General features: G+C 44.8%; 1 protein-coding gene across 1 annotated transcript in view; it reads right to left on the bottom strand.

The window, feature by feature from the left end:
• Positions 1 to 8931: 8931 nt before the first annotated feature.
• Positions 8932 to 14749, bottom strand: part of DCAF10 (DDB1 and CUL4 associated factor 10) — a 36370-nt gene continuing 30552 nt past the window's right edge. Inside the window, exons 6-7 of the mRNA XM_004710998.2 lie at positions 13428 to 13573; positions 8932 to 11380 (exon numbers count right to left, since the gene is read on the bottom strand). Of these exons, the coding sequence (XP_004711055.1) occupies positions 11012 to 11380; positions 13428 to 13573 (515 nt within the window). The 3' untranslated portion in view covers positions 8932 to 11011. The remainder of the gene's footprint in view (positions 11381 to 13427; positions 13574 to 14749) is intronic.

Genomic DNA, 14749 nt, shown 5'->3' with positions numbered 1-14749 from the left:
CCAATAAGAATGGGGAGAGGGAGTCATGGAGTGGAGACCCAAGCCCTTCTGTAGACAATTGGACATCCCCCCACAGAAGGGTCGTGGGGAAGAGATGAGCCAGTCAGGGTGCTGTATAGCACTGATGAAACACATAACTTTCCTGCAGTTTTTTAATGCTTCCTCCCTTCCACTCAGTTCTACATTACAAATTAGATTAGATCAGAACATGCACACTGCTATAGATAAGAGCCCGAAACAGGAAATCAGGATAAACCCCTCAGGGCCAACAATGAGCATAGAGATACCAGGAGGATAAGGGGAAGGTGGAGGGGAGAAAGGAGGAATTGATCACAAGGATCAACATATAACCCCCTCCCGGGGGGATAGACAACAGGAAAGTGGGTGAAGGGCGACAGGGGACGATTAAGATAAGAAAGTAATAATCTATAACATCATGGGTTCATGAGGGCAGGTGGGCGGGGGAGGAGCAGGAAAATGAGCTGATATCAAGGGCTCAAGTAGAAAGAAAATGTTTTGAAAACCAGAATGATGACGGCAACATATGTACAAATGTGCTTGACACAATGGATGAATGTATGGTTGTGATAAGAGATGTAAGAGCCCCCAATAAAAGTATTTAATAATAATAAAAAACGAGTGTCCCAAATATGACTGCTACTCTTCTGGTAAATGAAAATAGTATGGTCCCTTAGCCAGCCATCCTACAGTGACATAAAATGAGCAAACACCACTCTAGGAAACACGTGAAAAAACAGCACAGTCTAAGGTCATCTACCTGGCAACTATCACTGCACACAGCTCAACAAATACAAGTAAAACCATCAACTTGGCCTCCTGTTGATATGAATACAACTGCCAGGGAATCAATAATTTATAAAGCTCAACAAACATGCTCCACAGGGAATGGACCCATCAGTGGTTGGAACATGTGGCAGGATCAGATGTAGCCATATATGCTGTTCGTGGAAAGGGCCAGTCTCGGTTGCAGACAGGGCAGTGGCCTTCCCAAGATGGACCTTGGAGAGGCAGGGGACATTTTTCCACTTATTTTTTTTTAATCTACCCACTTCTCTTTTTCATCTGTTGATGTTTTGTAATGTGCATGAAGAGATCAGCACAAGAGCATACATACAAAGAGGCTTTCAAAAGTGTGTGGGCAGATTCCATTACCTTTTGTTCCCAATACTCACGCACAGCTTTGGAAGCCCCTCGTTCATCGGAATCTGGCAAGAGCCCCAACTTTGTGCTGGTGGTGGCTGCGTCGTCTTCAGAGTTGACAGAGTATCATGGATGGAGCCACCCAGCCCCTGCCTCGGACAGCTTTACGATGACCTAAGTCCATTCTGGTCTAAAACTGCACACCCAGGAGGTTTAAACAAAAGATTTAAACTATGAATTAAGGCAAATTTGCCCAAATCAACTTTTTAAGTAGGTTAACCACACACAGAAAGTGTGTGAAATGTTTCAAAGTAGTATTTACATTTTTTTAAAAATCATTTTATTGGGAGCTCATACAACTCTGACAATCCATATATTCATCATGTCAAGCACAAATTTGTACATTTGTTGTCATCATTCTCAAAACATTTTCATTCTACTTGAGCTCATATTTTCATATGGTATCAGCTCATATTTTCCCCTCCCTTGATAATTTATAAATTATTTTGTCACGTCTTACACTGTCCAATGTCTCCCTTTACCCACTTTTTTGTTGTCCGTCCCCCAGGGGGGAGGTTACATGTAGGTCCTTGTAACTGGTTCCCCCTTTCCACCCCACCCTTCCCTCAATGCTCCCGGTATGGCCACTCTCACTACTGGTCCTGAGGGGTCCATCTGTCCTGGATTCTGTGTGTTTCCAGTTCCCATCTGTACCAGTGTACATCCTCCAGTCCAGCTGGGTGTGTAAGGCAGAATTGGTATCATGATAGTGGGGGCCGGAAGCATTAAAGAACTAGAGGAAAGTTGTATGTTTCACTGTTGCTACACTGCACCCTGACTGGCTCCTCCCCTCCCCGACGCTTCTGTGAGGATGTCCAGTTGCCTACAGATGGGCTTTGGGTCTCCACTCTGCACTCCCCCTCATTCACAATGATAGGATTTTTTGTTCTTTGATGCCTGATCTCTGAGACACTGATGATCACACAGGCTGGTGTGTTTCTTCCATGTCGGCTTTTGCTTCTGAGCTAGATGGCCGCTTGTTTACCTTCAAGCCTTTAAGACCCCAGAAGCTGTATCTTTTGGTAGTCAGACACCATCAGCTATCTTCACATTTGCTTATGCACCCGTTTTGTCTTCAGTGATCATGTCAGGAAGGTGAGCATCACGGAATGCCAGTTTAATAGAACAAAGTGTTCTTGCATTGAGGGAGTACTTGAGTGTAGGCCCAATGTCCGTCTGCTACCTTAATACTAAACCTGTAAATACATGCACATAGATCTACTTTCCCATCATCATACAAAAACATATTTATATATGTACATGCCTGTATTTAGACCTCTATAAATGCCCTTTGCTTCCTAGTTCTTTCTTCTATTTCCTTTTAATTTCCTCATGTCCCACTATCATGCTCAGCCTTCATTTGGGTTTCAGTAATTCCTGTTACATTGCCCTTGATCTAACCCTACCAGGCCTCCTATACCCTCCTAACCACTGATGTTGGATCACTTGTTCCCTTGTCCCTGGGTTTGTTAACCCACTTCCTTTCCCCCGCCTACCCCTCTCCCATTTTCCACCCCAACTGTTGGTCCAGTTGTTTTCTCCTCTAGATTGTTTATCCAGTCTATCTTCTCTGGATAGACCAACAGAAATAATAATATGCACAAAAACAAGGCAGAGCATGATCCAGCCTATCTTCTCTAGATAGAACAGAGATAATACTATGCACAAAAGTAAGGCAGAGCAAATGAAAGCAACACAACAAAAAAACAATGACCAAAAAAGCCTATAAATAGTTCAAGGTCTGTTTGTTGACCTTTAGTTTTCCAGTCAAATCTGGTGGGGTGCCACACCCTGGTCCCAAAGTCTGTTTTGGGTATTCCCTAGGGACTTCCTTGCTCTGCTCCCCTTGCTGTTCTGTTGCACGCCCTAAGTGTGGTGGAGTCAGATGTGTCTCCAGTGTTGTCCCCCGTAGGGCTATGGGTCAGTGAGGGATGTTGTCTCATAGTGGGGCCGGCCATATGGTCCTCTCAGCATTGGCTGCTCTAAGTTGGAATATCATCCTCAAGGCTTGGTGGGCCAGGATGTGCTCCACTCTCTCTTCCTCCCCCTTCATTTGCTCCCGTGTGCTCTGATCAAACATGTCCCTCTCCCCAAGCTCCTTCAGTGCTGTCCTCTGAAGTGAATTCTTCCGGGGGGAATATTTACTTCTTAAAAGCACATTATGAGGTAGACTCATACCAAAATATTCAATGTATATATTAATATAAAAGTTTATTAAACCTCTAAGAATCAACTGAAAAGGTAAAGCCAACCATAATTTTAGGAAGCTTTTTGACTTCTGAACTGTCACCAAGGTAGGGGGTGAGGGGAGTGCATTAGGGTTAATTTTAGGTTTTAGGTTTCTTGGCTTCAGTCACTCACACGGTGACTAGTTTTCAGTGGATGTGACTTCCTCTAGCAGGGAAGAAATCATAACCCTCATTACTTTGTTTTCTATCGTGTTAAGTATCAATACCTACGCTGACTAGCTATGTAATTGGTGAGCCCAAAACAGACTGAAAAGCCAGAAACCACAGATGGTTAAAACCTGGCTAAGCAAGGGGTCTCCAGCTGCACAGGGTACAAGAGGCTGAAGTGGCAGCCGACCTCCCCATCCATCTCACCTGCAACAGCTTTGGAGACCAAGACCCTCGTATTGGATGAGGGTGTGTAGTGGTCATTCAAATGAATGTTGAATGAAAATTGTATTGTTTCTTCTTCGCAACTCAATTAGGAAGGCTTGGCCACTTATGATCAGGTAAAAAAAAAACTTACCTGACGACCAGCATCAGTTGATTATCCTGAGTCAGTGGCTGACTCTCGTAGCATACGTTCAGGATTCATAGGAACCGAAGGCCCCATCCAATGAAGGCCTAGTTGAGGCACTCAGCAAGTATTTATGGAACCACTCCGTGTTGGGTCGTGCACCTGGCCGTGGGGATAAGAATAAAGGAGAGCAAGCCTGCCCACCAGGAGCTTACAGTCTAACATAAGAATAGACAGCACCTCGGAGCCCAGGGAGAAAACTTTCGTGGTGTTGTGTGGAACCTTCCCAATTTCCCAAAAACGAACCTAAAATTTGCCAGGAGGCGGTTTGGAAATGGAGATACAGTAAATTCTCAAAGATTAAAATGCTGACCTTTCGCATTACAAACCATGGAATCTGAATGAGGACAAACTTAGGAAAGCTTGACATATTTTAAAGGCCTTGGACCAGATTTGAATTTTAGAAAAAAGTTTAATGATTTTCTTCTCTTTGGATAACATTTTATTTTATGGTGACACTTATATACACATACATAAAAGGTTGTGTATATTAGATGTGTTCACTCGGGCTTTTGATACAACTCGCACTTCTACAACTAACGAATTCACAACTAAAAACAGCATAAAGATAAAAATTCCAGGCTTCCTTTTGAAGCTGCCAGTATGCTCATTTGAATGGGTGAAATGGACATATGTCGAATCATCTTGAGGATATACAACTTGGCACAGCTTTAGCTTGCAACAAGACTAAACCATATCTGCTTAACAATGTGTGCTGCCATGAGCATTAATTCCTGACTAAATGTATGGCATCTATAGTACTCAAGTGTCTGGATGTTGATTCCTTCCTCCCTCACACTTCCTGTTATCCTGAGAGCTTCTTAGCAGGATACAGAGCCTCGGAGGGGGTTGGGCTGTAATGGTAAACTGCGCTTTGTTCCATACTCTGGCAGCGCCCTCCGTTGGCAGCACTTCCCTTAGTGGTGCCAGCCGGAGCCCTCACATGAGCTTCTACTACCCAGCAGCTCACAGTGACCGTGGGAGAGCAGTCAGGAATGAGCACCCGGCCTCCTGGGCGGCGTGTCATCTCGTGCTCCACATCATCACACGGTGAACATGGCTCATTCTGGGAGCGGAAGGGGGTGGGGGGTGGAGGCGCCTGCCACAGCAGGCATGTAGGTGTTGGGGCAGGAGACCGCACAGACTACGAGTAGGTACAAAAAAAAAAGTTTTAAAAAACAGAGCAATCTGGGGCAAATGGGTGTACATACTTCAGGGCTGCATCATTTTATAGTAACTGATATGATTAACAGTGGCATACATTGTTATAGCCCTTTACATTTTATGAAGTTTTACATATATTAGAGCTCCTTGGGTATTTTAACAGCACATTATGAATATAGCTTTACCTCTTATCAGGAAAATGGGAATTGCAACTGAGCATGCTGTTTAAGAACGCAGGGAGATGTACTAACATATCTGAAAGACTTTCATCAAAAGTAACTACAAGTTTAAAATTTTGGCACTTAAGATATGGAGCAATTATCAAAAAATTCACATATCTGGTATTTTTCATGACCAACACAGGGTGTTATTGGATAACCTGTCACAGCACTCTCAGTGACTGCTGGTCAGCAAATGGACGATTGTCAGCAGTAAATGATCAGATTTGGATTCCTGTAGAACACCAGCTTAGCAGATCCATACAGATGCCAATCCTGTCTGAAGGCTAATTCAGAAGCAAGGTTCTACAGGGCAACCAGAGCATTTCCCCATTGCACTTTCTAGAGCACCACCTCTAACCACGACAACAATCTCAGCTCCAGAAAGAAGCACAGCGGGAACATGGACTTTCTTTGTTTGTCTTCCAAGAATTTGGGAGACCCTTTTCTCAGGGGTGCAACAAGGAGAAATGACAGACCACACGCGTGGCTTAAGTGCTTTGGGTCTGCTGGGGGAAAAGACCACACGCGTTTAAAAAACGTGAACAGAAGCCAGCCACTTCCTTTTCTCAACCGAACTTAAGAGCTCCAATACATTTGATCGACACCAGAACACTGCCATAAATATTGTTCTGCAAAGAAGCTTTTAACAACAGAACAATTCATATACTTTAAAAATAAGGCCTTTGTATTTACCGGTGATCCTGAATAGCAAGGACTGAATGAAACCGGGAGTGAAGCACACCAGGTCAGACTCTGCACTCTAAGTAAGAGGCCCCTGAAACAGTAGTGACGCCTGTGGTACTCACGACGCCCTCAATTTCTTGGTTCTTATTCTCTGAGCACTCTGAGCATGGGACCTCGTGGGAAAGCTTACCATTTTGCTGAGTTTTCTCTTAATTCTGAATTCTCAGAGGAGTGTTAAGGTTAGAGTGTGATTTGCAATTATGCATTCCATCCTGATTGTCGCACTGGGCTGATTTCTGGGATTCCAGAATTCCCCCTAGGATAAAGAATAAAGTTCTCTATGGAGAGGGAACTGAGGCGTGGATTAACCAAATCACTGTCTAGAAGCTGGGATTGGATTGCTGTGGATGACACATGTGATCACCTGTATGTCACATTAATCTGCTTTTCCCACATCAGGGTGATGTGACCCTGATGGCGGGAAATGCACCCTGGCAATTCCTTGTCCTGGATGGATACGAATTCCAAAGCGTGCCCCATGATTCTCTGGAGGAGCCCCTCCATTAGCTCCCCAGGGACTAGAATGCCCAGAGGGGCTTGTTCAGGTCATCAAGGACCTCCCAACCCAGGCCCACCTGGCCACATTCATTGCCTACCTGACCCTGATTCTACCCAAGCTTTTAACTGGCGCCATGGCCTGCACCCAAGAAGTCGAAAGCTCCTTTCAACAATTAGAGAACGAGGGGATATCTATAATCCTGAGGCTGGAGGATTCAGATTCCGGTCACTATGAGAATTGCTTATAGACCCCTTTGTCAGTTTCCTTATGAGTTTCTGTCTAGTACACCATGCCCTCCGCCAGCAGGCTGGGACAGTTGGGGTTGATACCATCATTGCTAGTGCTGTGGAGCAATCGTGGGTTTTCTGGGCTACTCATGGTGCAAAATGTTCTCACCTTTCTCACCTATAGTATCGCTCATAAAAATGGAAATCTTAAAATTCACCCTTTAGCCCAGGCAAGTGAGGGAGGAAGGAGAGAACACACTTTGAGTAATGCATCCACAACTTGCAGCGCCAGCCACGGCATCTGCGCTCATTTGCTAGCGCCCTCGGGTTGCCTGAGTCACACAAACTGAACGTGGGAAATTCCTGCGGCTATCAGTGATTGCTCTCACTTGCCGGATGCAAGGTATTAGCCCACCAGACAGAACCTGAGCGATGACTGGGAAATCAGGCAGAACAATGACTCGTCTGAGGCAGAGGAGGCCATTTTGAGGAAATGGGTTGATAAGATCAACCAAGCCCAGTGGGAGCAAGACCATGCCCAGCTGAATCTTCTCAGACAACTAGCTAAATGAGGCGAGATCAATAGAGCAGGGCCATGGGGATCGTGGCCCCGCAGCTCCAAATGAAGATGGAGAGTTCTGGTAGTATATCACCTGGGACCAGTCAGCCCCACCCCCCAGCCTGGAAGCCAGCAAACTCAGGGCCCAGGTTGGCAGACCCCACCGCCACCACCCCTTGTCAACTTGTGACAGTAAGCAGAGTGAACACGGAGGAGTTGAGGACACTGAGAGCACAAGGGACACCCATAGTACCATAGAAAAGGAGGACCAGGCGTCCGTCCCCGAATCTTCTCCAGAAGGAAATGAACGCCCTCCTCAAGAAAGCTCCAAGGCAGAGTCTCTGGTGTGGATCCCTTTGGCTAAGCAACATCAGGGAGGCTACACTCACAGCAGAGCGTCTCCTGGAGGGAACGATAAAGGCCTGGCCTCCATTCTTCTGGATTCAGAGAACCCAGTTGGGGTAGGGAACAAAGGACAAGCCATATCCGCACCAACTAGTTTCCTAGACCCCAGGGTGTGGGAAACTGTCCTTCCATGACAGATCACCTAAAAGATGGTGACATGTACCTGGACAAACAGGCAGTCGATGCTATATCCCTTAGTGTGAGGAAAAAACTCTTTGCCTGGTAGTCCGGCTCATGATCTTTGCAAACTGCTAGCCAGTGACTAAGCCTCTACAGACCTGGTCGTTTTGAGCCAGTGATCCTCCTGGTAGGACACCAGCAGTGGCATCTCTATCGCGATACCTCCATCATGGAGAGTATCCCCAGAATAATCAGGGCCTGAGACTCGCTCCCATGCACTGCTATTTTATGCGACCAAACTTTTTGTACCCATTCTTGACCTCCACTGGTCCATGAGGAACATTAAAAAACATATATATAATTTAAAATTCTCAAGTCAATTTTTTGCCCTTTTTTCCTTCTGTGCCTTACAAGTACTTTACGTGGTTTAAAAAATTTTTTAAGTTACGTAAGTGTACTGGATGTTTTGCCTTGTAGTTGATGGTACTGGTTCTCATGGAAATTCTTAATCTTGTAGATGTTCTGTTACACGGTGCAGAGGTAAGCCAGCTTTGTAATAAAGCACTTCCAGTGGATGCTAAGCAAATGGAAGGCTGATTTAATGTTCTTTACAAACAGAAGGCCAAGCGGCGGAAGAAGAAGCACAGATGAGCCTCAAACAGACTGAGTGTGAGCCCCGGGGCTCCACCTCTGTGACCAGGGCAAGTCACTGGGTTTCTCGAGCCCTTTGCTCCCTCCGGTCTCCCTTGTAGAGTTTTGTGAGGACTGGTGGTAAAGTGTGGACATGATTGGAGCCATGACAGGTTACTTTCTGGGAGGTAGCAGACTCTTGGATGATTGAGCTGGTGAACATGCGGGGCTGGCATCTGACATGGGCTCATTCTAAAGGGATGCAATTTACAGGCTTGTTTTGAACCTCAACAGTCACTGTACACAGTACCTTATTTTTCATGATAACCACGTGAGTGCTTTTTCCTCCAAAATTTTATTTTAAATATTTCTCCCCCAAGTTTACGACATGCCTGTTTTCACTGTGCTTTTGTGGTATTCTTTTTATGACCACAATAAATCTACAATTTTTTTTTAAACATTAGTGGCAAACTTATGTAATTAAAAAAATCTGTTCTACACCCAGCATTGTTCCTAACTTGCATATACACTTGTACAGGAAGGCTGTTTGGAAGGGCCTACAAAGAAATATCGTTTTTATTAATGGAGTTGAATTGCTTAAAATTTTCTAAAGTATTTCTAATACTTTGCACCTTCTGGCTGAATAACTCAGCAATTACTTCTTTTTGCAATCTACTGGCCAATTTAAGAGTGCTCACACTAATGCACCTTACAGACGGAATCAAGTGTTCACAAGTCATTAATAGCCAACAAAATACAGTAGAAATTGCCCTGAGCAAGGAATTAGGAGACTTGAAATGAAGTCCTGGCTCTGCCACCAACTTGGCAGGGTGAACCCCGGGCAAGACAATGAACTTCTCTCATGCGTCAAACTGGGATTGACTCTATTTTAAGTTTATTTCTACTTCTAAACTAATTTTCATTTACTTAAGAAAACAAAACAAAACCAAAAACATAAACATAGAAAAATCAAAACATCTTTCTGGGAGTTGTGTTAAGCACCAGATGGGATAGAAGTATTTACTGCCTTAAGGTAGTGTTTGTCAAGGGCAACTGAGGAACTACCCAAGAAAGATGATTCTTGCCACCTCCCTGGGTTTGTATCTCCGAAGTAGTGCTCAGCTCTCTGCATTTTTCACAAGTTCCTCAATGAGCTGAGAATCAGCTTAAGAAAACATGATTTAAATAACTCCAGCTGCCCGCCTTCACTGTGGCGGGGACTGAGAAAGCGCTGACCTCAGAGCGGTCAGCCTACAGTCTCCTGTCAGCACCTCATCCTGACCCTGGTTACTGTTCACTGTTCTGACGTCAGCTGAAAGGAGATTGAGACTCTCCCTTTACTGCCCACACTCAGGCTGACAGGGTGCCAACCTGGCTCAAGGACGAAAGTCAAGTAAATTATTACCCCTTCACACTTGACACTGTCTCGGCCCCAAACCAACAGTGCGAGAGGACTGCAAAAGTTTGTGGAAAATGGAATGGAAAAAAACTGGAAATTTCCCACACACTTTTCTACAGCCCCTCATGTCCCATGTCATCCTGTGGGATTGAAATAACCCGGCACAGAAAATACAGAACACTTGTCACATTGCTATTGCAGCCAGATACTGTGCTACCCGATTCATAAGCCTCTTCTGTACAAAAGAAACGAGCCATGTCCATCCTTCCCCTCCTTTCTACTGCTGCTGACAGGAGCAAAATGCCAGAGGAGGGCAGACAGAAGCAAAGCAAATTACAGAAAGAAATGGCTATCTTCTTTCTAGACTTTCACAGCGTGCAACACCCCTCTCAGGGCGAAAAACTGTGTATCACTTTTAACAGGCAACTTAAAAAATTACTTTGTTGCAAGACCAATAAACGGGGAGGAGGATATCACCAGTATCTGTGCTCTTTATGAGAACTATAAAAGCAACTTTAAAGGGTCAAGTATATTCAAGTATAATTGAAAATGAAATCTGGTTCTACAACCAATATGCCAACATAGAACTTCAGGGTTTCATTCGCGCCTGTGGCCACAAGTTTCTCCTATCCCAACTCAAACTCCTGCCAAATGCCCACAAAACTCACGTTAAAACGAAACCACTAAAAACATTATCAAAAAGAAAAATACTAAGAGAGGAGAAACAAAAGAAGTAACAAGGAGTTACCATGCAAAGGACCCCGAGGGCTGGTGAGCCAGGCACAGGGCCAGCGGGCACAGGGGTGCCAAGAGGGCTGCGGCCGCCAGCCTCCAATGGGAGAGGCCTGTAGGAGGCTGGATACCAGGCCTCAGGTCACAGGTGTATAAAATGGACCCACAAGAACCAGAATTGTGACCCAAACTTAGAAGATCTTCTAAGAAGATAATACTTCACCTAAATTGAAGTAATTTATAAGTCAAACACCAGAAGAGTTCCTTATTTGATGTCAGTTGTGCCTAAAACTTTGGCTGATACAGGGAAACCCGCCCGCTAAGGCACCCGGAGGCAATCTGACAGTGTGTGGGAGAGAACTTTGTGGTCAGGACCACATCGTTGTGAGAGTACAAGGAACGAATCACTCGAAGGGGACTGGCTTCTTTGGGCAAACAGTCAACAAGTTCATTGCAGTGTTTGTCAAATCCCAGGAGGCGGATCCCGTAGCCGTGAGGGGAAGAAATCATTCGCCCATCGGGGCTGAAGCACAGTTCTTTGATGTAACCCCTGCCTACATTGGCTTCTTCAATGTAATGCGTCAGTCGGAGTGAGCAGCGAGGTGACACAGGTCGCACGGGAGCACCTTCTTGGAATTCGTAGACACAAGTCCACTAGGGGAAGAGAAGTGAGAGACAAAGGTTAGAGCCCCAACAGTAGTACCCCACACCAAACCCATGGCAGGGAAGTCAGCTCTGCTGCCGTCGCCCTGGTTTACAGGGTTTGCAAGACTGTGAGTCTTTATAAGAACAGATTGCTGACTTTGTGGCTAGTAGCCCAATGCCTAGCTAGCTCACAGCCCTGTCAAGGCTCCTTAAAAAGTGCCTTAAATAGTGCTATGGGCATTCCTAATTTTTGCTTTTTAAAATTGTGAATTGAGTGGATGGGTGGGGTTTGACTTCATATCAGCATCTGTAGATGCAAAGGCTAAACCACTCAATACCCCTCCTCCCAGCCCCACCCTTCATTCTACTCCACCCCTAATTTCTCTTTTTCCTCTGGCAGTCCCTCCATTCTCCTTTTCAACCGAGTTAACACCTGTGAACCTTCTAATCTGCTGCTTCTCTTTCCTTCCCCAGCTTGGCAACCTTCAAAGTTTGTGCTCTTCGGAATGTTAAGTCTCTGTCTTGGTCTTTATCCTTATGGTAGCGATCTGGTTTGGTGTTTGCCCTGTTGTGATCACTCAGTATAATGTTCTCCAGATCTGGGCAGGTCATGAGGTGCTTTGTGGTTTTGTCATTATTTTGTTAGGAATACATAGTATCCCATTGTATGTATGCACCAAAGCTTCTTTATCCATTCTTCTTCTGATGGGTAAATTTGGGCTGTTTCCAACCTCTTGCTATTGGACTGCAGATGACCATGGGAGGGCATGTCTGTTTCTGTTATGACGTTCTTCTTTAAGACATACACCAGCAGCAGTACTGCTGGGTTGCATGGAACTTCTACTCCCAGTTGTTTGAGGCAGTGCTGTATTTCCCACAGTGGCTGTACATATTACAGAACTACCAGCAGTGTATGAGGAGCCCAGCTTCTCCTCAGCTTCTTCAACAGGTTGTTTGTGTTTGAATGTGGCAGCCCGTGTCATTGTTTTGACTTGGATCTCCCACATGGCCAGTGATCATAAGCATTTCTTCTTGTTTGCTGCCAATGTGGATGTTGTCATTGGTGAACTGTTCGTTCATGTCCTTCGCCCACTGTTTGAGTTATTGGGGTTTTTTCTTATTGAGGTACAGCAATGTTCTATAGATTCTTGCTTAGTTCCTTATCTGGGTTCTTTTATTCTTTTGCTGCACCTAACAAATTGGGATCTGGATTGGGATTGCATTGAAAATACAGACTGCCTTGGGCAGCACTAACATTTTCACAGTATTATTCACAGTGGACTTCACTATGTATTCCTTATTTTTAAAAGACTTGCCAGAATGCCAAAGTTACATAATTGCTGCAAACAGTCATCCCAGAGGACTCATGCCTTCTTGTCTTGACCCAAAGTACCAACAGAGGCTCTTCCAGGCTAAGATTCTTTCAAATCTCTTCCCTGAGCTGTCTGTGATTTCTGTGATCAGGTAGCAGATCCACTTTTATGAGGGCAACAGCATTCTTGAGAATCAAAAAACTCCATACCTTCTCCGAGGCCTAGAGTGCCTCTCCCTCCACCAAGTTCAAAGGTTCTTCTCCCCTTTGACTTGTAGCCTTTAGTCAATGCCACCTTCAGAAGACCCACTTTCCAGAGAGATAAAGATGATGTGGTTATTTAAGAATTTTCACCCTCATCAGTTTAGTCCTGTCCTTCCCCCAGAGCATTCCTTGGATTTTAAAAAATAAATTATAATATTCAATTTGCTTTGGAAAATCTCATATTTAGTCAACTGAAAGGAAACGTCTCAGACCTGTGTTTACTGTGTAAGGGTTTTTCAGGGTGAGATAAAGGAGCCAAGAATGAAGATGGTGGCACTATCAGAGCTGGTGATCCCGCCCAGCTTGCCCTGCCCAGGAAGGGACAAGGCACAAGAGTTTACATGGAATAATGACACCATGGAAGAGCAGAGGAAGGGGACAGGCAAGTCAAGAAGCAGGAGGGCAGAGCCTGCCGAGTGGTCACCAGAAGGTCTGCACACATGGCAGCCAGACTTAGTCCACCCCCCATGGCACCCCTACCTCCTGATCATCAGTGTTACTGGAGCACCGGAGAAGAGTGGCCCAGCCTTTGGGGTGTAGCTGTAGGGACGTGATACAATTTCCACGGTCTCGCTCACCAGGAACTTCAGGGGTTAAGACTTCAAGACTATTCCTGGGTGAAACTCCTGAGAGAAAAGAAAATGAGGATGAGATTTATACTATCAAAGGACTACGGCAGTTTATCAATGCTTTGGTTTTGGATAGTCACCTCCTACGCCTTTGTTCCTTAGTCTGCTGCGTACATATCAAGTATGACATCACACTCAATGTACAGACGGGATGTGTTGCTGGGGTCAGAGGAGAGGAGAGTGCATGACTACAACCAAAGAGTTCAAGTTCCCCTTGCAGAAATCACCAGTGACTTAAGCACGACAGTGACTTAGGGGGTCCTTTTGGATTTCGCCTGTATCTCTCTCAGCTCTTTTTCTTCAAGTGAGAAACACAGTTACATGGCATAAAGGGAACTTAGAAAAAGTAAAGATACAATTCTCATCGCAACTGACCTAGCACTCTCTAGTTTACAGAACACTTGGAAACCGTGAGAATGACCTTTAAAAGAATAAAAGGCTATTATGTATGCAAGTAGAGTGGTTTCTTATGCCCCTCAGAACAAGGCTATAAATAAGGAGGAGGCCAGTAACACTGGAGGTGCAGGGAGAGGGGGCACCTCACACAGAGGCATGTCAAAACAAGGGCTGGGAGACAACCCTATATGAGAACCCTTTTTGTTCCGGGAGACTGCTATTCCCCCACAATTTCCTACTGCCTAGCTCCAAAGGAAAATAATGGCTCAGGTATGGTGAACCACTTTCATATACAATATTAAGAGAACTATTTCAATGCTTCTCTGCTAGTGGAAGGTGTTGCTTTGAAAGTAATGAACCTTTGTGAATTGTTTCTCAGACAGATTTCTACCTTCTCCTTAAGATTCCCTTTAGATTGTTGAACATGGACAGAAACTGGTGAAGTTCTAAATTGCATTCCTACAACTCAATCTGCACCTAAATAACAATTTCACATGCAATTTAACTAACACTTTTAGAGAAAAACAAATCCCCATTCCAAGAATTAGTTTGAAACCTAACAAAAGCAGAGGGAAGCGGGGAGATGGGTTTGGAAAGAGCAGAGGGTCAAAGGCCTCCCTAATTTCACTTGGATCAAAGCGCAGCTCCACTTCTTACTTGTGCCATGTCCCCAGGGATCCACAGAATCCACTTCAAAAGTAGATGTCTAACTCTGACCTGAGTTATTATATATACTTGCTCAAGGACAGTGCTGGCATATTCTGATACGCAGATCTT

The sequence above is a fragment of the Echinops telfairi genome, unplaced genomic scaffold, assembly GCF_000313985.2.
Source record: "Echinops telfairi isolate 266 unplaced genomic scaffold, ASM31398v2 ScPeMD7_7410;HRSCAF=8448, whole genome shotgun sequence".
NCBI classification, from domain to species: Eukaryota; Metazoa; Chordata; class Mammalia; order Afrosoricida; family Tenrecidae; genus Echinops; species Echinops telfairi.
The sequence above is the reverse complement of the archived record's forward strand: the minus strand, read 5'-3'. Positions and strand labels throughout refer to the sequence as shown.